Consider the following 24,337-nt stretch of genomic DNA (forward strand, 5'->3'; position numbering starts at 1 on the left):
AATATGCAGGTGGCAGCAGCGGCAGCGGGTCAAAAGCGTGAGCCCGGAAAGGCAAGTGGCAAATTGGATCTCACTCACCAGGGGAGCGCGAGATACCAGGCGATAGGGAGAGGGGAAAAGGGATCCGTCAGGGCCCCTTTATAGGCACGACCTAGGTAGTATGAAACCTAAGGTAGTATGGAACCTCTCCTCAACAGCGAAAATTCAGTACGTACCTCCACTGAATGGTCCGCTTCGCGCATCTGCGCCGAAAACATTCAGCGTACGACTGAGGCAGCGTGATTTGACCTGTTCAGGCTAAGTTGCGCGATAAATCATGGGAAAACCGCGATCGGTGAGAGAAGGCATGTGAATGCCAAAGCGGTCGCGACTGGGTGCAGTCAGGTTTCCCAGCCAGTGGCAAACAAGGGCGGAAACCTGAGGTCAGCTGGGGGCAGACTGCTAACCCGTGATTAGTCTCGTGAAATGAAGACATTAAACAACAATATATTCATTTGGTATATAGCAATACACACATACACTGGCGCTTGTCATCGCGAGTGTCGGAGAAAATAATACCCCAAGGCTATACTGAGGGTGCAGAGAAAACCTCGCGCTAAACCTCGCGCTTGAACACACCTTTGCAGGGATAACCCCTCGGGGTCTGTGGGGCCGGCGTAGGTCCCAAGAGCATGTCGGTTTCGAAGATAGGATGACAATAATCAGTGGGGTAAATATGGCAGGTAGATCGCAAAGTAAATGATGAGGTGAATGGTGGGGTGAACGGTGGGGAACACATAGTTTGCTCATCTGTGAAACCCGACCCGCGGGGTTCCAGCACTCTTTGTACCTCACCAACGGGAGTTCGCCTTTTAGCCGCGGAGGAAGCTATTGTCTTCCAATTCCGGTCACTTTTGGGAAGTTTGATTGTTTCCTGGAGTAGAAAGTTAGCAAGGAAATGGGAAGGGGAGGAAAGTTAAGAGCGTAGTAGTAGGCACACTTTGTGGTTAGGCACCAGTGCAGGCTCTGCAACAGCACATTGGGCAATGCCATGATAACACATCTGGTCTGCGTCCTTCCATGTCGGTTGGCCCAAAATCTTGGCATCAATGAGTGAAGAACACGTCAAAATGCGTGGGAACGCGTCCAATTGTACAAGCCTGACTATTGGAATGGAAGCGTGCACGGTGCAACAGAGCATGGGCCCACAGTGTCGGACTCAAGAATTGAAGAGATGAATAGCAGACACAGATATGGCTCCCACCGAAGGGTGCAATGCAGGCTTGATCGCTGTCAGAGTCCGCGCGTCAGTTCGCGCGTAAGAATCTCCCTGGGAAACTAGTCGTTGTAAAAGCTGGGGGGCCAACCCAGCTGGCGATAAGGCCTTATATACATGAGTTCCGCAACTCACAAGAGCGCGGCTACATTGGGAACACATGGTAGCCGATAGAGAAGCGACATGAAATAGGAGAATAGATCATGCGGATAAGGGGGCGATAACGGGTGAGGGATGACGCGATAGCGGAAATAGCGCATTGAATACAGCCTGCGTTCTAACTACGGCAAATCACACGCAGATATCGGCTTACGGGTACTCAACCTATCCGGATAGGGGTCCGGGCCGGCCGGATAACCGTCCGTGCCCTGACAATCGCCAAGATCGGATGAGCTGATTGCGCAAGATCGCTCAACCTGGATTGGCAATAGTAAGCATTGAAGCACGTATTAGGATGCAGAAAACAGAGGGCCAGCCAAGAAAAACATGGCTGCGCATATTACGGATATCCAGCATTGATTGGATGAGTGTGGGGGGAACACAGAGATAAGAGAGATGACAGGTGAGACGAAGTTCCAAAAGTAAATGGCAACTCCTGAACCGACAAGGATGAGGAAAGGAACCCAAAACCGACATTAGCGCCCCGCGCTTCCACTCTTCCCAATGGTCTCCTTGCTCCCAACAATCACATGCCTACGGTAGCCCTGGTACTCCACTCGACTGAGCAGCATTTCGAAGAAAATGATAAGTATTTTAATGTGATGGTAAAACCCAGTACAATCTGACGGGGAACTTCCCACACCTGGACGGACTTGAAAAGGGAGGACATGGAACTCAGCGATGATGAGAATGAGGGATTGGAATCCTCTAAGTTAATGTGCGAAATTGTCTTTTGGTATCAATATGTAAGTCAGAATCCAGATGCTAGGTAGCCCCGGTACTACACACGACTGAGCATTTCCAAAAAGCTGATAGGGACTCCCGGCATTTTCGATTAGGTGATGGTACAACCCAGTACAATCTGATGGGGGGACTTCCCACAGTGTGCCACTATGGGATGAGCTTTATTTAGAGGCGATAGAATGGTATATGAGCGGAATCAGAAGTCTTCAACTCATCCTCGTTTGGGTAAGAGGAAAGCGGATTCGAGGGCTTGTGCGAATTTGGTCGAAGTCAAGTGTCAGTCGCGGACCTGGCGATCCGGTCATTGTTGACCACGATGTTTCTGAATTGAGATGACTGTAACAAGTCGCGCGCGGTCTCGGCAACATCTCGACACCCATCATCCACGACGGTTGATCGCTTGATTATAGGCCACATCTCCGTCGAGTTTGTGCTTGGTGCATCTTTTACATTAATGTGTCAGCCACACACTCGGCATTCCAGCACAAATTTAGGACGACGAAATTTATCTTAAAAGCGCTTGTTCCGAGGCCACAAGAGCCCCGCGCGCGCGCACTTTTCCGATTGCTAGCCAACAGCTAGCTCTGTGACAGGAACCAAATATAGAAGCACTGTGGTTATCAATCTTTCCCAACGGGCGTGGCCCTCGTCCGTGGGTTGGTTGATTATGTCCGTCCAAGAGAAAGGCATCGTTACTATTAAATATGGCAGTACGATAGACAGTCGATTGGCCATTCTCTAGATCCCGGACGTTGCAATGTTCTTGGCAATTTCTGGCAGCAGCGAAAACGGGCTCAAAAGTAGTGCATCCACATTTGGTGTGCAGTACCCAAGGCGAATCAGCCTTCAAGCGGGGCGAGAGGGCGTGGTCTCCTCTTACATCCCGCGGTCACGAGCCAGGGCGGTTCCTTCAACTCATGAGGTTAGTGATCTGCCAGAAGGGAATTGGGCATCGGGCAAGAACAGTCTCAGCGATGCGCGTGAGATTGTGCCTGCATGTTAGGCAGGTGAAAGTTGTGTTTAGGATGGTGGGTATATCCCCAGCATTACCCGCTGTGTAGGGTAACGACGACCCATCCGTGGTCAACACACTTGCAGGCGCGCTAGCTTCATTGGGTACCAATGATGTAAACAGTCCCGTTGGGAGCAACCGAAATACCGAGGGCGGTTAAAACGATATTGTCGCAGTAAAATGCAACTCCTAGAGCAATGTACTCAAAGCCGATTGGATGTGTCGGTCGAACGGTTGGAACCACAAAAGTTGAGGTGACATAATCGTGGCTAGTCTACAAGTGCAAGCGCACGGTCGAACGGTCAGAACTGAGCTGCGCATAGATGCGTACTCAAGCAAAATGCTTACATCGTCGAGAACTGCACCAACAAATGCAAGTCCAATGCTGTTATCATTCCTACGATCGAAGCCAGGCTTGGCTAGACGTTTGACCACCCAAGGGAAGTTGTGCAGGGCAGAACACGATGACGCACAGCCAACTCTGTAAGTCGGGAGAAAACCCAAACGTGCGGTGGCTAACAAAGGATTGAGCGGAAGGATGTAAGCGATGGAAGCGATGGAAGCGAGGGAGCAGAACCTGCGGGTCGTTTGAAGCCGATGTAAGCGTTGACGTTATGTTGTCACACCAAAGCTTGCGTGGAACCCGTCCGACAAATGATCCATTGTCCGACTGCACTAAAGTATCAATATACGTAGGGAAGGGGCGATTGATACCGAGATTTACGGGGGTGCTACCATGGCTAAGGACTGGCATTTTCCTCGTTATCCTCAGTAACGACAGTTGCTACCATGCATGGGAAAATTCAATGGGGCAGGGTAGTTGGGTGGATCGAGCTGGAATCGGGAAATGGTGCGTTGGTCGATGTCGATGAGCTCGATGATACCGTTACCAAAACCGAGGGCTACATAACGACCATAGGGGGAGAAGTGCCACTGTATGATGTCACAACACATTGAATTGGGCTTCGTAATTGGCCGCGTCACCATCCCATCTGTCAATCTTCTTTGGCAACTTTGCTTCCATGACCGTTCGGGCATTGAGTAAATTCTCACTCAACGGGATTTGCGTGTCCAGAATAATCACCAGAAATGGCGAGTACTCGGACAGGATCAGAGAGATGACCGTACAGTTCGTAAAAAGCTGATGAGGATGGGGTGAAAGCAAACAACGGTTTGGTAGTTGAAGATGACTGTTCCTAAATTGGAATTATGCGCGATTCATCTTGAGCTTCTCTCGGAGCTCGAATTAATTGCAATTCTATCAGAAAATGACATCAGCATCGTCTTATGCTGGATATCACCCACATGATGTTCATCTCCTAAAATGGGAGTAGCGGGCATCCCAAATTCTGGCTCATTATTGTTGACAACTCGATAGAACGGCAGTCCGAGGAAGTCGTTTTCACAACCAGTTGGATACCCTCAGCATTATGAATCCCTTCACCGCTGTGTGTGATAGAATGTGACGCACCTCGCGTTACTGTCCTCGAGTCTTTATAACCTTCGCTCAAGCGCTGATGCGGTATTTGCGGCAGCTGCTGCAAAGATCGTAGGGCGGCGTATAGCCAATTCACGAATTAGGTACTAACGGAGTGATTACTCGGAAATCAAGTATATCAGCGAACCCAGATATCTATCATATGTTTCCAAAGCCCTTTCCAGTCGGGCTTCCCAGTAGATTGTCCCTAGCGACGAGTTCTAGATTACCGCACCCACTTCGCAGTAACTGCGCACTCCGTGCTGCATAAACACAATTCGCGCAGCGCTTGCACTGGTTTACGTAACTAGTCGACCAGAGCAGTCGATCGGGGGAGGTAGGAGTCGAGATAACGTCAGTTCGGGCCCAGCCTGGCGGCAGTGACGCATAAACAGTCTTTTTAGTACCAAGATGGTATATCCACTGCACGACCAAAGGCAGTCAGTCAGACGATGGACTAGGCCAGTCGGAGTCGGAGCTACCTACCAAGGGTGTGAGCTAGTTTGTTCAAATTTGTGAAGCGAAGAATTGAACAGCAACAAGCCCACTGAAATTGTGGATCCTACAGAGGGTAGAGCCCAATACTAAAGGCGCAGGAAATAGAGCCTAGGAATGACCTGCTTGTCTTCGGCGCCTTTTATATAGTCTAACATCTTTGTTTCGCTGTTTCACTGAGGCGATCGGTTGGGAGCAAGCACAAGAACGTTTAGTTACGCGTTCTCACGGCGCTAAAGGGGCCAGCTACTACAGGAAACCCCCTGAATGGCCACATTAGTGGATCCCGTCGATGAGCCGAAGCGGTTGTGTCTTTCATCATTGGTTCGCCACTGGCATTTCACTCGCGCCATGTTCAATCGTGGCACGTACTGCATGACAATGCGCGATGTTTGGAGACCACATTGAGGCAGCTCCTTGAGACATCGGGCACTTAGCTAAGGCATTGGTATATGGCAAGAAGTTAGGGAACCTCCTCGAGTCCTTGACATGTTGGAAACCAAGCCCAAGAGCCATGTATATACGGTTGTTTGTGTCGTAGTCTAAATTTGAGAAGTCTCTTACGGATATTCAACGGATTCTACATAGCCAAGTGCCCCTCCTGGATGTACTGGGTGACAAGTAAAAGATACAAGGGTTCTTCTAGGATGTGAGCCGTGCCCATAGCTGGCAACCTCCGAATGAATTGGCAGGTGGTTGCACAATGGAAATAGGAAATTGACACCTGTCGCTGAACGACTCGCATGGTTGTCGTACCCCGTTCCTTTTGAGAGCTTTCCGCAACAGCAGCCGACCTATTGTTTCCGCGATGGTTATCGACGCGCCTTTTGGCGCAAAAGGATCAGTATGTCCCTCACCCTTCGTATGTCGGTTTCGAGGGCTGGTATACTAGGATACAAGACGAATCGGCGGGACTCTCCATCATCCTGATTTTTTGCTCTCTTGGAGACTCGACGCCATCAGGTACTCCTCGGAAGCACTATTTCCATTTCTCAGTAACGCCTATTGGTGACTCGTCTACTATCGAGCCGGTCGAGTTCCACTTATTCCCTGATGACCTTCAACATATCGTGGACTCCCTGCCCGATCCAGAGACAGGTTTGCAATCATATACTTTGAACATACCTAATATTGGAAGCTTCACTGTGGAGCCAAAGACCCAACGTTATAATCTCACCGTCCCATGTGGAGAAAGCTCTTCCGAGCACTGGAAAGTGTCCATAAACATAACGGATCGTGTTCCATTATCGCAGGAGCACCCTCTACTGAGTACTCCGCACAGCATGACCCTTTCAAGACTGGAAACTTTACTTCCATTGCATTGGGCAATTTTCTCAACCGGATCAAAGGCAGATTACGACGTGAAGCATATCGGCACCGATGGGGTGGCACATATGGAAAAGAACTGGGGCGCATTGTTTCCAACTGGCTGGACATGGCACGTCGCTACGTTGTGCTTCACCACCCTCTTCTCAATTCGAGCTTTTTTTTGTGTTGTAGGTGTCAGGCATTTGGCGCATCCTCGCACGATCCCACGCAGACATTCGGTGACCATCGAGACAATGCGACGAGAGATTGTGTTGCCATTGCGGGTGGTGTCCTCGCTTTGGGTCAAAAGGCATATCTCATCCATTACAAGGATTCAGGCGACGCCTGGCGCCCTCGTTATGAACGTTCGATACATCCAAGTTATTCAGCGAAAGATCATGAAAGTACTGAAAATTCTGGTCCTAATGACAAGCAGCATATCAACTGGACCTTCCGCCCACTATGGACTCTGATTCTAGCACTCCCGTATCCCGTTGGTATCCCACGATTCAAGATATCGCGGAAGGATCCAATGGCAAAAAAGCCCTCATTGTTCAATACTTTTGACTCCTCTGCTGGCCGTGGGTCAACATTGACGTTTAATTTCTCCGTCTTCGGCCTCCCTGCGTTATCCCTCATGATCCTTTATGCCGTCATCCAGTTCTCCCCGTTTGGATCCATGCATGAAACGTTCACATACGATGAACGCTCAGGATTCGGACGATTGCAGCTTAGCGCCGCAACCCTTAACAGACGGATCCTAATCGATGCACAGTCAGAGTCGCGACCTGCCACTCTCAATTCACAAGTACAGCCTAGGTGGCTTGCGCTGCATTGCCCGATGCCTGGTGGGCATGCCACACGTGAGTACGAGTCATTCACAGCAAGGGCAACGATAAGAGCCTACAGGCGCCAGTGGAGATTTGGCTGGCCACGATGGGTCGAAATCAGGAACGTCGAGTTTGAACACGCGGCATTGGAGTTTGGAGGATTGTATGCTGCGATAGCATGATCAGCGCCTCAATAAATCAAAGACGCCAATATGAGACGAGTTTATTATGACTTGCGGAAAACTGTGCCCTTCCAGTTGCATATATTGGACCCTGGCTGCTCACCTTCTATAACTTTATTCTAAATTGTGCAGATGTGTTATTCCGTATGCGGGGGTCGGATGGAGTATATGGCTCAATGGCCACCCCAGGTTGATGCTGATACATCGAGATCACAATAAACAGTTGGATAAAACGTTGCTCTTTCCTGGCGTGCATGATTCTGGGATGAAGTCATCGAGAACTGCTACCGTGGGTGGAGGGTTTAAGGATACTTATCTGCGCACTGGTCTTGGGATTAATCTGGATGCGACACAAATTCTGCAGCTTTCGCTGGCCACAGGTTTCAGCGCGATCAAGCCGAGGTGGAATGAGGTACTCTTCGAGCCTCATAAGTCCATGGGCTAAGTAAGGATGGGGTTGCCCATACATTGGCTTTATTTACGCGATGTAAAAAAATCGTCCACTTTTGTCCTTATATCTTGTAGCACTAAACGCTCATACACCCGCATATCTAGCATTTATACAACGTTGGTTCTTTGTCACATTATGGATGAACGCCGGGCAAAACGGTGGAAATTGGCAAAAGAAATACCGATTTTTTTAATACGTTCAAAGTGATCCGTTTCGGCCAAGCCTTTTAGCGGTGCAGGTTGGCTCAAATGGACAGATAGATAGATACCTTCATTCTTCTGATGCAGAGTGAAAGTGAATTAAGGAACTATGGAAAGCGCGAAATCAAAAAGTCTATGATTGCAAACGCTGATGAGCATTCATGTTGTCCAACCCGGGACTAAACGACAGTGCAAGGAAGGAATGGTCATAGATCCGTTGAAGTCTCCAAGCCCGTATTTATACACACTGCACCATAGGGAAAGGGAACCTCGTCCGAGGGAAGTCCAGAAAGATGGAAGGGCGACCTAGCGAAACTTCGCAATTCCCCCTCTGATAGTGGACAGAACACGGAAGGTAAATAGGAAGATATTGCAATTGACCACAAATATCCTAAAGGACCTGACTAAGATCAACGACAATTGGAGCTGTCTGTCGGCCTTGGGAGAGAATTCGAGTCCCATCTTTGCTGGACCGAGGGCTGTACAGATAGGTAGGATCAGATGGCACTCGTTCACCATACCAAACGCCTGAACCTTCGGCACCAGAAAAGACAACTGGGCAATACTCCTTGGGAATAATGAATTCTAATTTGCCATCGAAGAACACTGGTAGCCCAGCGGGGCCAACAGTTCCGAAAAGCGGGGTTCTTCCGGCAGCGGATGAATGGACTTCAAACCTCCTATCCCCACGTTGCAAGACAACATAAAATGGGCACTTGATCCAGGATTCGTCCAAGTTATGCCCTGCGTGTGTTTTGGGATGATGTATATCTGCTGCTTCACCTTCTGTCAAGGAAAGGGTAGGCTGAGTGGATACAGGATCAGGGATGCGATAAGAGCGGGCGAGGGGAACAGCAGGATTCATGATCCAAAATTCGAAATCTGTCACACGATAACTCGCAATGAGCTCACCCGAACCTGTCGACCAGGTGAAAGCACTGAGGCCATCGAAAGCGCCGATATAATGTGCTCCCGGAGAAAACCCAAGCGTGCGACGGTGAGGAATCACTGGGGATGCAGAGGACCTAGTAGAAGACTTGGAGGCTAAGATAGGAGGGTTGGAAGTTGGAGTGAAATTATTGGAAGAAGGAGGTGCAAGGTGCTGCATGTGCAGGTCACCCGAAATGGATATGAGAGTCATGCTGTCGTACCAAGATCTATCAGTGTTCTGTGGAACCCGTATGATAAATAATCCATTATCTGATACTCGAGTTACAGCAGGAAGAGGATTGTTGGGAAGAGTACCAATATTAACAGGGGCCATATCGTGGCTAAGGATGGTGACGTTCCCCTCATTGTCCTCGACAGCAACTCGGTGGCTGCCATGGACAAATTCGATCCAGACTGGATGGTTGGATCGATCGAGCTGGAATCGGGAAATCGTGCACTGATGGTCAATATTGGCAAGCTCGATGACACCGCTACCAAAACCAAGAGCTACATGGTGACCATCAAGGGAGAGCGCCGCACATGTCACGATACCGTTACGAACATCACGGTCATTGAATTGGGCATCATAATCAATCTCAACATCCTCACTGTCCTTTGGCAAATTAGGTAGCTTCGCCTCCATGACCATTCGAGCATTGAGTAGATCCTCACTCAATGGGATTCTGTGCCCGGAAAACTCGCCGGAAATGGTGAAGATCCGGACGGGATCAGAGAGGTGGCCATACAGTTTGTACAAGGGTGATGAGGATGGGGTGAAAGGAAGGGTTACTCGATAGAGGTGCCATGGTGCCAGGGAAGTCACATTCATATACTTCACAAATTGCTTTTCTCGAGCTTCTCTTAAAAGTTTGAATGAATCGTGTTAGAACTTGCGGATTCGGACGACTCCGGAGTGGAATCGGAGACTTAGCATGGAAGGACCTTGGCCTCAGCGACTCAGGTGGAGCGCTGTGCCATTGCTGGTTGTCCTGGGGGTCCCTAATTTCGGATCTAGCAGAGGGAAAGTCTCTTGGGGGAATTCATGTCGATTTTGGACTGAAACCAAGACGAGTATGTACAAGCGCCGATATATATAATGGAAGGGCAAAAGCACAAAGAGAACAAAGGGTGACCGAATCGGAACGAAGACGTCTGAACGGGAACAAAGGGTAGAGGGAGCGGAGCGGTGACGAAGGTCATAGGGCAAGACCTGTGATACGTCCGAAAGGAGGTAGAGAGGGCGAGGCCCAGAGGGGCAGGAGGATGAGGGGAAGTGGGGATGATGACTAACTGGCTAGAATAGAAAGAAGCAGTAGTCCAAATAGGGATGAAGGGAAAACGCGAGAAATACATTACAGGCGGCGAGAGCGCCGAAGGCGGTCTGCGAAGCTCGGGGGTTGCAGAGCTTACGGAGGTTACGGAGGCGGGGTTGGAAGTCCGAGGAATATTGGCAATGGTGTTTACGTAGTATGAGGTCACCAATGCAATGGACTAAGGCCGAGGTGGAGTCAAAGTCCGAGGTAGGGACTATGACGGAGGCTCGGAGTAAGGTACGAGCGGTGTCCGAGTGCGAAGTACGGAACAACGGTAGAAGGTCGTAACTTGGCGGAAGGGTGGCGGAGGAGTAACGGAGGGAGGAGAGAGTGGCGGAAAGGAGAGTAGTCAGGTCCGAAGGTGAGTATCGGAGCGGATGGGGGAAGCGTAGGAGGATAACGGGAGGGTGGAGGTGTTGTGAAGGGGGAGCAGAGTAGTAGGAGGGTGGTGAGAGGTAAGGAGGAGGTGTGTTGCCAGGACCGAGGGTGAGTATCGGAACGGCAGCGGTAGGTTATAACTCCGGAGGTGAAGAGGGTGGAGGTCCGGAAGTCGGGTCGGGGTCGGGTATGCACGGATATGACAAATCGCAATTCTGTTAAAAATGACATCATATTGAAATAATCGCGACACAACAATTTTAGTTACCTTGAATTCATCAAATCCATCAGGGAATCTCTTGTAATGTTCATTGAGCGGCGCCAGGTGGATAAATGTAACCAAGTTTTGTGTGAGGAATGTATTAAACTCGTTCTGCAAATTGGACCCTTGTGCAAAGAGTTGTGAGGGGTCTAAGTGGTCTAATAAGTAATGACGAGCATATCGGAGATGATGAGCATATCGGTAGCGAAAAGGGAAGTTGCTTTCTCTATTAGGAAGATTGCTCCATTTCCCCTCTTCTCCTAAAGGGAGAACAGTGGGCAACCCAAACACATCCTGCTCGCAACTATTATTGAAAAATCGGAGGAGTGGCAGTCCGAAGAAATACTTATTTGCATCCCTGATAAAGAATACTTTGTCATTTTCATCACCAATCGGATCCCCCGTTATAAACTCTTTCATCGTTGCATGATAGAATTTGACACTCTGGATTTCCTCTGAGGGACTGTCTGGAGGACTTTCCGAAGAACGTTCCAAGCCACTCTTTGAAGAAAGATCAACAATTGAGCGAATTGGATCCAATATGGCTAGGACCTCTTCCTCGGCAATTCCTGACAGCTGCGATATAAAAAACACACTTAGTGACTCGAATGCCGCGTTGATTGTCGCAACCACTTGGCGGTACTTCTTGGCTGTATGTGCACGGACTCCAGATGAACCGACTATATAGGCACGGCGAAGTACACGCAGGTACTCCTTATTGATGTCTTCAGGGGCATCGATCAAATCACGAAAGTATTCGAACTCGGATCGAAGGGTTGCACCACGACAGGTTTGAAAGGAGACATCCCGGACTCGGATTGAGGCGATAATCGGCAATCCACGACATGCTGAGACAAACGCATCCACTTCTTCTTTTGATGGTTTCCAGGAAGAGTCATCGATGCAATCCCGAAGGCCTTCCTCCACCATGCGGTGAATAGTGTGGAACTTCTCTTTCTCCGCGACAATGTCCACGTCTTCACAAGGTATGACAAGACCTTGAGCTCGAGCTCTAACCCAAGCCGACACAACGGATGACTCTGGCCGACAGCTGACCAACACAGCAAATGCGGCAGGCAGCTCATCAAGGATAAGTACTAGCTTCATTAAGGACTTAAGTTCCTCCTGAGCCCCACACTCGTCCAGTCCATCCAAGATGATGACGGGACGCTCCCCACGCAAAGATGGGAGTTTGTGTATGAGATCGACAATCAGAGATCCCATCTGCTCCTCCAGTCGGAGGTCCTTCAGTGCCGGGGACTGTCGAAGTTGACTGACAAGAAGACCTTCATACTCAGCGTTAAACAAGGCAAGCTGACGTGCGAGAGTAGAGGGAAAGTGTTCAATCGAAGCAAGTCCTTCTCCCTGACGATTTTTGTCCCAGAAGAAAGATGCTGCCAAGCGACCCTGCTTGTTAAGAGCCGAGGCAACACTCATTGATATAGCGGTCTTTCCGGTGCCCGGAGGGCCACGAAGCCAGACAAACCGGTGCTTCCGGTTCTCCAAATGATCGAGTATTGATTCCTGGATCTGGACACGCGTACTTTCCAGGCAATCCGACTTGCTTTTCACGGCAGAATACCCCGCATTTGCTTTGTGGAGTTTTGAGAGTTCATCTGAAATGTTCATTAAATTCCAAACGGTGAAATCAATGGAGAACAACAAACAGTCCACCGATAACCGAATTGTGTGGAGGAGATTTAGAGTTGTCGCAGCAGTCTATGGAGAACCCACCAGTCAATCTTCTAATGGCCTGAATGTAGACGAGACGAACCGAAAAGCGGGAGATAGCATCACGGATGCACGACTGTACGGCGCTTATTTCCTGGGTTATCTCAGTCGCTAAAATTACCCTCTTGGCAAGCTTTTGACGTTTGAGTGCCTCGATTTGCTTTAATTGTTGTTTTAGAGCTCTGTGACCGAGGGTTAAGATTTGGGCGAGAGAACGATGAATTGAATGCACATACAAGTTAAATCGTTCAATCAGATCACTTATTTCGAGAGGAACTTGGCCAGTCCACAACTGGAGAGGCCTAAAGATCGTTTCGTGAGCCTTTCGAACCTCATCGTCCAATCCCTTGAGATTTTCGTCATTGTTGTCAATCGTCTGCATGAAGACATGGAGGTTATTTCATTAGATCGCAAAATCGCAACAACACCTGCGAACCTCGTAAACTTGGAGCCATGCCAGGAGTATACTTGGTATCTGATCGAGGTTTGGGATAGGGACGAACTTAAGGGCAGAGGCGGCGGTTTGAAGGATGAGCTTTGTGGCGGCGATGATTGTTTTCTTTCCGTCACCAGCAGGGACAGCCGAAGATGACGGCGTCCGATCTATCGAAAATGGGGTATCTAAGTCCACACCTGTGCGTTTTGGGGGTGTCTCAATGTTGCCATGGATGATGTGCTCGTGGGGCATCATGTGAGGGATATCAATGGCCCCCGAAGGGAGAACGGGAGATGACGATCGATTAGAGGGTGGTGGGTCGGGCGTAGAGGGGGAAGATTGTCTGTGATCGGAGGGCTTCGATTGGTCGATATGATTGGGATCGGGACTGGGACTTCCGCTCAACAGCTTAGCTAGAGTGTGCCGAACAAACCACCGCTTCCGGCCTCGAGAACTACCGCCAGATGCAGTAAGAGGCTTAAGACGGGATCTATCAGATCCACCGCAATCTGTGCTAGTCGTTGCATCGCTTTCAGTGGGAGAAGTAGTGATCTGAAGGCTGGGAACAGAGGTCGAGGGTTGCGAAGGGCCACCGGGAGGTGCAGGAGAATGTCCTCTGTTAGAAAACTTAAATCGATCAAACATCGTGTATCAGCAATCGCAGAGGGTGTTGTGGGCAGAGAGGAGAGTTGAACCGCACACGACATATAAGGCAGTACTGTCCTCACCACTGCCAAATCAGGATAACAAATATTCAAGTACCCTTCTGTCAGCGATGGAATGTTAACTACGCTACCTAGGGCCGATAACGAAATCCAAAAAACCCACTTGTGTTTACTACGCTCCCTTGAGTATTTTGTAAGCGATTTTTTGACATAGTCTCCTTCGTTGATAGTTATTTGGTTCGGACCAAGCAAACTATCCGATACACGAATATTCAAACTGATTGCAAACTGATTGCACACAAACATCAGAGTCTAGCTCGTCCACCTTGTCACCCCCCGGTGATTCCCTCTCCACTGCCATCTAGCAATACGCTTCAGCCCGGTTGCTTCGATTCCAATGTTCTGAGTCATACCAGAACAGCTCCAGATGACTTCCCTGCTCCTCGTATAGGGATAGATAGGGATCCAAGCCATTGATGGTGGGCTGAGTCTGACTGGATGGCTTTGTGTAATGCCGACACAAACTTAGATGAAAATTTAGCAGCAATCACTTGCCAGGCGAGGTATCCACTATTTGTCGGCCAGTAATAGCACTGATGCGCAAAATATTTCAATCTTGCGCTTTAAGACTTTATTGCTGCTGGGATTCTATCTGTAGTATCCGCTTCTAACTTTAATTGGCGACCTCGCACCTATCCAAGTAGCGGAGGTATTCTGTTTCGCTGTCGTTCTAAAACATGAATTTACCTAGTCCTCCCCCACATATCAAGTGCTACTATCCTTGAGGATCGATGGGTGGGTGGAAGATGTTAATATTTGGAGTGATGACGAAGTTCCATCCGTACAGAGTATCTCGATCTCAGGCTCTATACAGACGGCAATCACACGAGCGCACCACAATAGACTTTTTGTTAGTCCCTCCCCCTCCCCTCCCCAGAAATTGTACTTCATCGATTCCCTCTGTTTTCTTCTGCTCATGTCACTCCGCCGTCTCCGCGTTAACGCGTCAATATAGCTCCATCAGGTTGTTACTTTAAAACGGTCCGTCCATCCTTTCCCATCACTAGCTCTCCCGCTTCTTCCCTCAGAGCCACCGACTGGAAAGCGTCCCCGCAATGCTCAACAGGTGATTTTTCTCCTCTTCTTTTCCGCCAACCCACTCTGTGCTTCCAATCTGGTGGGGGAGAGAGAGTTTGACACTTTCTATTACTGTTTGAATTTATCCAGAGCATCGAACATCGCCGGCAAGGTTGAAAGGCATTTGACCTTACAGAGGGTCAAATAATCGGGATGACAGCGATGAATCTGCTGGTTCCGCTCAGAAAATTTCGGGTATAAGTCTTCATGCCAAACGAAAGATAATCTGTTCGGAATGCGTGCCCGCAAGCACCCTCAGTCCTCAAAAGTGACAATTATCTCTGCCAGTATCGTAGGAGCAATGTTTATTAATGGGGGCCATAGGTGGATGTCGGATGGGGATTCCATGAGTTGCTGGGAGGACGCCTGGCTCATCTGATCCATGCAAGAAAATCTTGATGTAGATATATGATCCTTGTTCGGGGTGGTGGCGCTTCGCCGTTTGACTTCAGAGCAAGAGGATGTTGTTCCCCCTTCACCTGTCGTTCACAACTAACTGGTTATTATAAAATGTCAAGCGCAAATGATGTACAAATCGGAGGACAATGTATAACGCAGTGACAGAAAAACGCTCGAGCTAGGCGACTAATCAGTGGAGAAGAAGGAATCGCAATGACCGTGACCCATCCTAAACGACTTGCTAATTTCGACGACAATTGGAGTCGTCATCCAATCTTGGAGCAGAAGTCGAGTCGCCCCCTTGCTCGACCAAAGGTGCTAGTGATTCGTGATGTGTAGCGGTCTTCGTGCGTGCTTGGTGGGAGGCCGTAAATTGGGACGCATCTGAGTCACGCATATATCCGGTTCGGAGAGGTGTATGTCTACGGGATCACCAGGGAGGATTGGGTCGAGGGGATACAGGAGCAGGGATGAGATATGAGCAAGTGGTAGGGACCTGTGAGATTCATAAATCAAGAACTGACATTCGTAACGCTGTAAGGGGCAATGAACTCGCCCGACTCGGTCGACTAAGTGAAAGCGCTGACTCCATCGAAATACCATACTCCGGAAGGAAACCCAGGCGCGCGACGACGAGGAATGGCTAGCAAAGGATTCGGGTGGAAGGATGGAGTGGAAGGGTCGGAAGGAGAGGGGGGTCGTCGGAATAGGCGTCACGTTGCCGGCATGTTGTCATACCAAGGCCTCTGACAATGTCCCAGCACGAGTGGGCCGTTGGGGGGAGTACCAAGACTCACGGGGAGGATACCATGGCTAAGGGTGACGACGACTGCGGACATCCTAGACGACTTTACTAATATCGACGACAATTGGAGCCGTCATCCGGCCTTGGAGTTCCATCCTTGCTGGATGGAAGCGGTAAGAGATTCGTAGCATCAAACGGCGCTTCATTACCATACCAAGCTCTCAGACGGTTGTTGTCACGCACCCTAAGATCACCGCGGAAGAGAATTCTGTTCTGCAGTTGGACCATATTAGTAGCTCACTCACGTTTCCGGTGCACAATAGCGGGATTCTTCCGGCAACAGGGAATAGACGCCAAGATCTTCATGCATGCCCAACCCGTCTACTTTACATCCACTAATTCGGAATGATGCGCGTGTCCTTCAGTGAGTCGGGTGGACACGGGACCAGGAATATATGAGATGTGAGCAAGGGGTTGGACTGTGGGATTCATAATCCAAGAACTGAATTTCGTAACACGATGACGCGCAATCAACTCTGTAAACCAGGAGAAAACCTAGATGTGCGGCGATGAGGGCTGGGTAACAAAGGATTTGAGCGGAAGGATGGAAGGGAAGCGAGGTGTGGGTCGTTTGAAGCCGATGTACGCGTTATGTTGTCACACCAAGGCTTGAACTCGTCCGACAAATGATCCATTATCCGACACTAAAGTACCAGTATACGTAGGGAAGGGGCCATTAATACCGAGATTTGCGGGGGTCCTACCATGGCTATGGACTGGCATTCTCCTCGTTTTCTTCGGTAACGACAGTTGCTGCCATGGATCGAGCTGGAATCGGGAAATAGTGCGTTGGTTGATGCCGGTGAGGTCGATGATACCGTCACCAAAACCGAGGGCTACATGACGACCATCGGGGGAGAAGCGCCGCACATGAATGATGTCACAACACTGTTGCGATGATTGAATTGGGCTTCGTAATTGGTCGCGTCACCATCCCATCTGTCAACCTTCTTTGGCAACTTTGCTTCCATGACCGTTCGGGCATTGAGTAAATTCTCACTCAACGAGATTTGCGTGTCCAGAACAATCGCCAGAAATGGCGAAGACCCGGACAGGATCAGAGATGATCGTACAGTTCGTAAAAAGGTGACGAGGATGGGGTGAAAGCAAACAACAGTTCGGTAGTTGAAGATGACTGTTCCGAAATTGGAATTATGCGCGATTCTTCTTTTGAGCTTCTCTCGGAGCTCGAATGAATCGCAATTCTATCAGAAAATGACATCAGCATCGTTAAAGGACTTATGTGTGATATCACCCACATGATGTAAATGAACGAAATTCCCGTTCATCTCCTAAAATGGGAGTAGCAGGCATCCCAAATACATCTGGCTCATTATTGTTGAGAACCCGAAGGAGCGGCAGTCCGAGGAAGTCGTTTTCGCAACCAGTTGGATACCCTGAACGTTATCAATCCCTTCACCGCTGTGTGTGATAGAATGTGACACACTTCGCGTCACTGTCCTCGAGGCTTTATAACCTTCGCTCAAGCGCTGATGGAGTGCTTGCGGCAGCTATTGCAAAGATCATAGGGCAGCGTATAGCCAATTCACGAATTAGGTACTAACGGAGTGATTACCCAGCAATCAAGTATATCAGCGAACCCAGATATCTATCACATGTTTCTAATGGTGCTCGCAAATTCGAACTCATCATGAATCCAATCTATGCCTTGCCTAATACACACCATGAGCGGCGCCAAAGCCCTTTCCAGTCGGGTTTCCAAGTGGATCGTCCCTAGCGACGAGTTGTCGATTTCAGATTACCGCACCCACTAAGCTTCGCAGTGACTGCGCGCTTCATGCTGCGTAAACACAATTCGCGGGGCGCTTGCACTGGTTTACGTAACTAGTTGACCAAAGCAGTGGATCGGGGGAGGTAGGAGTCGAGATAGCATCAGTTCGGGAGGTGTCAAACCCCCGGCCCCAAACCTGGCGGCAGTGACGTGTAAACAGCCTTTTGTCCAGAATTTTGGTACCAAGATGGTATATTCACTGCACGACCAAAGGCAGTCGGTCAGACAATGGACTAGGCCAGTCGGAGTCGGAGCTACCTACCAACGGTGTGAGCCAGTTTGTTCAAATTTATGAAGCGAAGAATTGGACAGCAACGAGCCCACTGAAATTGTGGATCCTAGGAAGGGTAGAGCCCAATACTAAAGGCGCAGGAAATAGAGCCTAGGAATGACCCGCTTGTCTTCGGCGCCTTTTAGTCTAACATCTCTGTTTCGCTGTTTCACTTGAGTGATTGGTTGGAGCAAGCGCAAGCCCATGAAAGAACGTTTAGCCAAGCGTTCTTGTGACGCTAAAGGGGCCAGCTACTACAGGAAACCCCCCTGAATGGCCACATTAGTGGATCCCGTTGATGAGCCGAAGCAGTTGTGTCTCTCATCATTGGTTCGCCACTGGCATTTCACTCGCGCCACGATCAATCGTGGTACATACCGCATGACGACCCGCGATGTTCGGAAATCACATTGAGGCAGCTCCTTGAGACATCGGGCACTTAGCTAAAGCATTAGTATATGGCGAGAAGTTAGGGAACCTCCTCGAGCCCTTGACATGTTGGACAAGAGCCATGTATGTACGGTTGTTTGTGTCGTAGTCTAAATCTGAGAAGTCTCTATATATATCCAACGGATTTTACACAGCCAAGTGCCCCTCCTCGGATATACTGAAGAAGATACAAGGGTTCTTCTAGGATGTAAGCCGTGCCCATAGCTGGCAACCTCCGAATGAATTGGCAGGTGGTTGCGCAATGGAAATAGGAAATTGACACCTGTCGCTGAACGACTTACATGGTTGCCGTACCCCGTTCCTTTTGAGAGCTTTCCGCAACAGCAGCCGACCTATTGTTTCCGCGATGGTTATCGATGCGCCTTTTGGCGCAAAAGGATCAGTATGCCCCTCACCCTTCGTATGTCGGTTTCGAGGGCTGGTATACTCGGATACAAGACGAATCAGCGGGACTCTCCATCATTCTGATTTTTTGCTCTCTTGGAGACTCGACGCCATCAGGTACTCCTCGGAAGCACTATTTCCATTTCTCAGTAATGTCTATTGGTGACTCGTCTACTATCGAGCCGGCCGAGTTCCACTTGTTTCCTGATGAGCTTCAACATATCGTGGACTCCCCGCCCGATCCAGAGACAGGTTTGCAACCATATACTTTGAACATACCTCATTGGAAGCTTCGCCGTGGAGCCAAAGACCCAACGGTGTAATCTCACCGTCCCCTGTAGAGAAAGCTCTTCCGAGCACTGGAAAGTGTCCATAGACATAACCGATCGTGTTCCATTATCGCAGGAGCACCCTCTACTGAGTACTCCGCACAGCATGGCCCTTTCAAGATTGGAAACTTTACTTCCATTGCATTGGGCAATTTTCTCAACCGGATCGAAGGCAAATTACGACGTGAAGCATATCGGCGCCGATGGGGTGGGATTGGAAGTCTTTGGAGGCACTGGGGTGGCACATATGAAAAAGAACTGGGGCGCATCATTTCCAACTGGCTGGACATGGCACGTCGCTACACTGCACTTCACCCACTTCTCAATTCGAGCTTTTTTTTATGTTGTAGGTGTCAAGCATTTGGCGCATCTTCGCACGACCCCGCGCAGACATTCGGTGACCATCGAGACAATGCGACGAGAGATTGTGCTGCCATTGCGGGCGGTGTTCTCGCTTTGGGTCAAAAGGCATATCTCATCCATTACAAGGATTCAGGCAACGCCTGGCGCCCTCGTCGCGAACGTTCGATACATCCAAGGTATCCAGCGAAAGATCATGAAAGTACTGAACATTCTGATCCTAATGACAAGCAACGTATCAACTGGACCTCCCGCCCATTATGGACTCTGATTCTAGCACTCCCATATCCCGCTGGTATCCCACGATTCAAGGTATCGCGGAAGAATCCATTGAAAAAGCCCTTATCATCTAATACCTTTAACTCCTCTGCTGGCCGTGGGCCAACCGCCGTCAGCACATTGACGTTTAATTTTTCCATCCTCGGCCTCCCTGCACTGTCCCTCATGATCCCTTATGCCGTCATCCAGTTTTCCCCATTTGGATCCATGCATGAAACGTTCACATACGATGAACGCTCAGGATTCGGACGATTGCAGCTTACCGCCGCGACCCTTAACAGACGGATCCTAATCGATGTACGGTCAGAGTCGCCGCCTGCCACTCTCAATTCACAAGTACAGCCGAGATGGCTTGCACTCCATTGCCCGATGCCTGGTGGGCATGCCACACGTGCGTACGAGTCATTCACAGCAAGGGCAACGATAAGAGCCTACAGGCGCCAGTGGAGATCTGGCTGGCCACGATGGGTCGAAATCAGGAACGTCGAGTTTGAACACGCGGCATTGGAGTTTGGAGGATTGTATGCTGCGATAGCATGATCAGCGCCTCAATAAATCAAAGACGCCAATATGAGACGAGTTTATTATAACTTGCAGGAAAACTGTGCCCTTCCAGTTGCATATATTGGACCCTGGCTGCTCACCTTCTATAACTTTATTCCAAACTGTGCAGATGTGTTATTCTGTACGTAGGGCTTGCGGGGATCGGGTGGAGTATATGGATCAATGGCCACCCCAGGCTGATGCTGGTACGTCGAGGAACCTGATGTGTTTGGTTCCGAACACAATAACCAGTTGGATAAAATGTTGCTCTTTTCTGGCGTGCATGATTCTGGGATGAAGTCATCGAGAACTGCTACCGTGGGTGGAGGGTTTAAGGATACCTATCCCATTCCTTTGCGCACTGGTCTTGGGATTAACGACACAAATTCTGCAGCTTTCGCTGCCACACGTTTCGGTGCGATCAAGCCAGGGTGGAACGAGGCAATCCTCATAAGTTCATGGGAAGTTGGGATGGGGTTGCCCATACGTTGACTTTATTTAACGCGATGCAAAAAAATCGTTCACCTTTGTCCCGATTAGTATCTTGTAGCACTAAACGCTCGCACACCCGCATATCTATCATTTATACAACATTGGTTCTTTGTCACATTATGGATGAACGCCGGGTGAAACGGTGGAAATTGGCAAAAGAAATACCGATTTTTTTGATACGTTCAAAGTGATCCGTTTCGGCCAAGCCTTTTAGCGGTGCAGGTTGGCTTAAATGGACAGATAGATATATATACCTTCATTCTTCTGATGCGGAGTGAAAGTGAATCAAGGAAGTATGGAAAGCGCAAAATTAAAAAGTCTGTGGTCGCAAACGCTGATGAGCATTCATGTTGTCCAGCCTGGGGGTAAACAACAGTGCAAGGAAGGGATGGTCATAGATCCGTTGAAGTCTCCAAGCCCGTATTTATACACACTGCACCATAGGGAAAAGGAACCTCGTCCGAGGGAAGTCCAGAAAGATGGAAGGGCGGCCTAGCGAAGCTTCGCGATTCCCCCTCTGATAGTGGATAGAACGCGCAAGGTAAATAAGAATATATTGCAATCGATCACAAACATCCTAAAGGACCTGACTAAGATCAACGACAATTGGAGCTGTCTGTTGGCCTTGCAAGAGAATTCGAGTCCCATCTTTGCTGGACCGAGGGCTGTACAGATAGGTAGGATCAGATGGCACTTGATCACCATACCAAGCGCCTAGACCTCCGGCACCAGAAAAGACAACTAGGCGATACTCGGGAATAGAGAATTCAAGTTCGCCATCGAAGTACACTTCTACCCCATCCTCGCCGATACCAATTCCGAAAAGTGGGGTTCTTCCGGCTGCGGATGAATGGATTCCATACACCACCCGTATGTAAATGGTGTTCTCCTTGGTCAAGATAACATAAAATGGGCACTTGATCCAGGATTCGTCCAAGTTATGCCCTGCGTGTGTTTCAGAATGATGTACATCTGCTGCTTCACCTTCTGTCAAGGAAAGGGTAGGCTGAGTGGATACAGGATCAGGAATGCGATAAGAGTGGGCGAGGGGAACAGCAGGATTCATGATCCAAAGCTCGAAATCTGTCACATGATAACTCGCAATGAGCTCACCCGAACCTGTCGACCAGGTGAAAGCACTGAGGCCATCAAAAGCGCCGAGATAATGTGCTCCCGGAGAAAACCCAAGCGTGCGACGGTGAGGGATCACTGGGGATGCAGAGGGCCTAGTAGGAGGGTTGGAAGTTGGAGTGAAACTATTGGAAGTAGGGGGTGCAAGGTGCTGCATGTGCGGGTCACCTGAAATGGATATGAGGGTCATGCTGTCGTACCAAGAACTATCAGCGTTCCGTGGAACCCGTACGATAAATAATCCATTATCTGATACTCGAGTTACAGCAGGAAGAGGATTGTTGGGAAGAGTACCGATATTAATGGAAGTCATATCGTGGCTAAGGATGGTGACGTTCCCCTGATTGTCCTCAGCAGCAACTCGGTGGCTGCCATGGACAAATTCGATCCAGACTGGATGGTTGGGTGGATCAAGCTGGAATCGGGAAATTGTGTGCTGATGGTCGATATCAGCGAGTTCGATGACACCGCTACCAAAACCAAGAGCTACATGGTGACCATCAAGGGAGAGCGCCGCGCATGTCACAATACCATTACGAAAATCAGGGTCGTTGAATTGGGCGTCATAATCAGCCACAATACCCTTACCATATACCTTCTTTGGCAAATTAGGTAGCTTCGCCTCCATGACCATTCGAGCATTGAGTAAATCCTCACTCAATGGGATTTTGTGCCCAGAAAACTCGCCGGAAATGGTGAAGATCCGGATGGGATCGGAGAGGTGGCCATACAGTTTGTGAAAAGGTGATGAGGATGGGGTGAAAGGAAGGGTTACTCAATAGAGGTTCCATGGTTCCAAGACAAGATACACCATAGATTGCATTTCACGTGCTTCGTTCAAAAGTTTGAATGAATCGCAATTCTGTTAAAAATGACATCATATTAAAATAATCACAACGCATTAATTTTATTTACCTTGAATCCATCAAATCCATCAGGGAATCCCTTCCCAAGTTCATCAAGGTGCATAAATGTAACCAAGTTTCGTGTGAGGAATGTATTAAACTCGTTCTGCAAATTGGACCCTTGTGCAAAGAGTTGTGAGGGGTCCAAGTGTTCTAATAAGTATTCACGAGTATATCGGAGATGATGAGGGAGGTGACGTTTCCTCTTCCGAAAATCGCCCCATTTCTGTTTATCTCCTAAAGGGAGAACAGTGGGCAACTCAAACACATTCCGTTCACAACTATTATTGAAAAATTGGAGGAGTGGTAGTCCGATGAAATACTTATTCGCATCTCTGATAAAGAATACTTTGTCATTTTCATTACCAATCGGATCCCCCGTTATGAACTCTTTCATCGTTGCATGATAGAATTTGACACTCTGGATTTCCTCTGAGGAACTTTCTGGAGGACTTTCTGCAAGACTTTCCGAAGAAGGTTCCAAGCCAATCTTTGAAGAAAGATCAACAATTGAGCTAATTGGATCCAATATGGCTAGGACCTCTTCCTCGGCAATTCCTGACAGCTGCGATATAAAAAACACACTTAGTGGCTCGAATGCCGCATTGATTATGGCAACCACTTGGCGGTACTTCTTGGCTGTATGTTTACGGACTCCAGATGAACCGACTATGTAGGCACGGCGAAGTACACGCAGGTACTCCTTGTTGATGTCTTCAGGGGCATCGATCAAATCACGAAAGTATTCGAACTCGGATCGAAGGGTTGCACCACGACAGGTTTGAAAGGAGACATCCCGGACTCGGATTGAGGCGATAATCGGCAATCCACGACATGCTGAGACAAACGCATCCACTTCTTCTTTTGATGGTTTCCAGGAAGAGTTGTCGATGCAATCCCGAAGGCCTTCCTCCACCATGCGGTGGATAGTGTGGAAGTTCTCTTCCTCAGCGACAATGTCCATGTCTTCACAGGGTATGACAAGACCCTGAGCTCGAGCTCTAACCCAAGCCGACACAACAGATGACTCTGGCCGACAGCTGACCAACACGGCAAATGCGGCAGGCAGCTCATCAAGGATAAGTACTAGCTTCATTAAAGACCTAAGTTCCTCCTGAGCTCCACACTCGTCCAGTCCATCCAAGATGATGACAGGACGCTCCCCACGCAAAGATAAGAGTTTGTGTATGAGATCGACAATCAGAGATCCCATCTGCTCCTCCAGTCGGAGG

General features: G+C 49.1%; 9 protein-coding genes across 9 annotated transcripts; 2 read left to right on the forward strand and 7 right to left on the reverse strand.

The window, feature by feature from the left end:
• Window positions 1-3,267: 3,267 nt before the first annotated feature.
• Window positions 3,268-4,672, reverse strand: EI90DRAFT_3289621 (uncharacterized protein; the record flags this gene model as incomplete). Its single annotated transcript, XM_039067179.1, is given in 7 exon segments — window positions 3,268-3,444; window positions 3,519-3,589; window positions 3,644-3,747; window positions 3,797-3,917; window positions 3,959-4,103; window positions 4,123-4,311; window positions 4,476-4,672. The coding sequence occupies 7 exon segments, from the start codon at window positions 4,509-4,511 to the stop codon at window positions 3,268-3,270; spliced, it is 843 nt and encodes a 280-aa protein (XP_038915607.1). The 5' UTR covers window positions 4,512-4,672.
• Window positions 4,673-5,745: 1,073 nt separating this feature from the next.
• EI90DRAFT_3058825 (uncharacterized protein) lies at window positions 5,746-7,777 on the forward strand. The gene is given in 4 exon segments (XM_039060396.1): window positions 5,746-5,798; window positions 5,811-5,894; window positions 5,916-6,580; window positions 6,643-7,777. 3 exon segments carry the CDS (start codon window positions 5,886-5,888, stop codon window positions 7,460-7,462), a joined length of 1,494 nt encoding a protein of 497 aa, XP_038915608.1. The 5' UTR covers window positions 5,746-5,798; window positions 5,811-5,885; the 3' UTR covers window positions 7,463-7,777.
• Window positions 7,778-8,031: 254 nt separating this feature from the next.
• EI90DRAFT_3058827 (uncharacterized protein) lies at window positions 8,032-9,729 on the reverse strand. The gene is made up of 2 exons (XM_039060397.1): window positions 9,164-9,729; window positions 8,032-8,782 (listed from the first exon to the last, which is right to left on the reverse strand). The coding sequence occupies exons 1-2, from the start codon at window positions 9,690-9,692 to the stop codon at window positions 8,505-8,507; spliced, it is 807 nt and encodes a 268-aa protein (XP_038915609.1). The 5' UTR covers window positions 9,693-9,729; the 3' UTR covers window positions 8,032-8,504.
• A 2,515-nt stretch (window positions 9,730-12,244) lies between these two features.
• EI90DRAFT_2921312 (uncharacterized protein) lies at window positions 12,245-12,625 on the reverse strand (the record flags this gene model as incomplete). Its single annotated transcript, XM_039054772.1, has 1 exon — window positions 12,245-12,625. A coding segment is annotated over one exon (381 nt), but the record flags the coding sequence as incomplete, so codon positions are not given.
• Window positions 12,626-12,790: 165 nt separating this feature from the next.
• EI90DRAFT_1088934 (uncharacterized protein) lies at window positions 12,791-14,067 on the reverse strand. The gene is made up of 4 exons (XM_039051466.1): window positions 13,992-14,067; window positions 13,160-13,929; window positions 12,964-13,103; window positions 12,791-12,909 (listed from the first exon to the last, which is right to left on the reverse strand). Exons 2-3 carry the CDS (start codon window positions 13,806-13,808, stop codon window positions 13,096-13,098), a joined length of 657 nt encoding a protein of 218 aa, XP_038915611.1. The 5' UTR covers window positions 13,809-13,929; window positions 13,992-14,067; the 3' UTR covers window positions 12,791-12,909; window positions 12,964-13,095.
• A 1,615-nt stretch (window positions 14,068-15,682) lies between these two features.
• EI90DRAFT_3016576 (uncharacterized protein) lies at window positions 15,683-17,969 on the reverse strand (the record flags this gene model as incomplete). Its single annotated transcript, XM_039057009.1, has 11 exons — window positions 15,683-15,860; window positions 15,889-16,007; window positions 16,162-16,204; window positions 16,353-16,382; window positions 16,415-16,528; window positions 16,831-17,005; window positions 17,059-17,374; window positions 17,493-17,566; window positions 17,617-17,680; window positions 17,854-17,903; window positions 17,942-17,969. The coding sequence occupies 11 exons, from the start codon at window positions 17,967-17,969 to the stop codon at window positions 15,683-15,685; spliced, it is 1,191 nt and encodes a 396-aa protein (XP_038915612.1).
• Window positions 17,970-18,793: 824 nt separating this feature from the next.
• EI90DRAFT_3058867 (uncharacterized protein) lies at window positions 18,794-20,954 on the forward strand. The gene is given in 6 exon segments (XM_039060398.1): window positions 18,794-18,813; window positions 18,825-18,972; window positions 18,994-19,363; window positions 19,410-19,686; window positions 19,746-20,629; window positions 20,642-20,954. 4 exon segments carry the CDS (start codon window positions 18,964-18,966, stop codon window positions 20,572-20,574), a joined length of 1,485 nt encoding a protein of 494 aa, XP_038915613.1. The 5' UTR covers window positions 18,794-18,813; window positions 18,825-18,963; the 3' UTR covers window positions 20,575-20,629; window positions 20,642-20,954.
• Window positions 20,955-21,171: 217 nt separating this feature from the next.
• On the reverse strand, window positions 21,172-22,871 carry EI90DRAFT_3058879 (uncharacterized protein). The gene has a single exon (XM_039060399.1). The coding sequence runs from the start codon at window positions 22,832-22,834 to the stop codon at window positions 21,647-21,649; it is 1,188 nt and encodes a 395-aa protein (XP_038915614.1). The 5' UTR covers window positions 22,835-22,871; the 3' UTR covers window positions 21,172-21,646.
• Window positions 22,872-23,271: 400 nt separating this feature from the next.
• Window positions 23,272-24,318, reverse strand: EI90DRAFT_3058890 (uncharacterized protein; the record flags this gene model as incomplete). The annotated part of the gene is made up of 1 exon (XM_039060400.1): window positions 23,272-24,318. A coding segment is annotated over one exon (1,047 nt), but the record flags the coding sequence as incomplete, so codon positions are not given.
• Window positions 24,319-24,337: the final 19 nt, after the last annotated feature.

The sequence above is a fragment of the Cantharellus anzutake genome (genome assembly GCF_015039405.1).
Source record: "Cantharellus anzutake strain C23 chromosome Unknown EI90scaffold_25, whole genome shotgun sequence".
Lineage (NCBI taxonomy): Eukaryota > Fungi > Basidiomycota > Agaricomycetes > Cantharellales > Hydnaceae > Cantharellus > Cantharellus anzutake.

Excerpts from the sequence above, each read along its gene's own strand:
- EI90DRAFT_3058825 (XM_039060396.1), top strand. Across the intron at positions 6,581-6,642 it reads TTTCCAACTGGCTGGACATG|GTGTCAGGCATTTGGCGCAT; the intron begins GCACGTCGCTAC and ends TTTGTGTTGTAG.
- EI90DRAFT_3058827 (XM_039060397.1), bottom strand. The coding sequence starts at position 9,692 with ATGGTCATGGAGGCGAAGCTACCTAATTTGCCAAAGGACAGTGAGGAT. Across the intron at positions 8,783-9,163 it reads TCCAACTTCCAACCCTCCTA|TCCATTCATCCGCTGCCGGA; the intron begins TCTTAGCCTCCA and ends GGAGGTTTGAAG.
- EI90DRAFT_1088934 (XM_039051466.1), bottom strand. The coding sequence starts at position 13,808 with ATGTTTGATCGATTTAAGTTTTCTAACAGAGGACATTCTCCTGCACCT.
- EI90DRAFT_3058867 (XM_039060398.1), top strand. Across the intron at positions 19,364-19,409 it reads ACCTCATTGGAAGCTTCGCC|AAAGCTCTTCCGAGCACTGG; the intron begins GTGGAGCCAAAG and ends TCCCCTGTAGAG. Across the intron at positions 19,687-19,745 it reads TTTCCAACTGGCTGGACATG|GTGTCAAGCATTTGGCGCAT; the intron begins GCACGTCGCTAC and ends TTTATGTTGTAG.
- EI90DRAFT_3058879 (XM_039060399.1), bottom strand. The coding sequence starts at position 22,834 with ATGGTCATGGAGGCGAAGCTACCTAATTTGCCAAAGAAGGTATATGGT.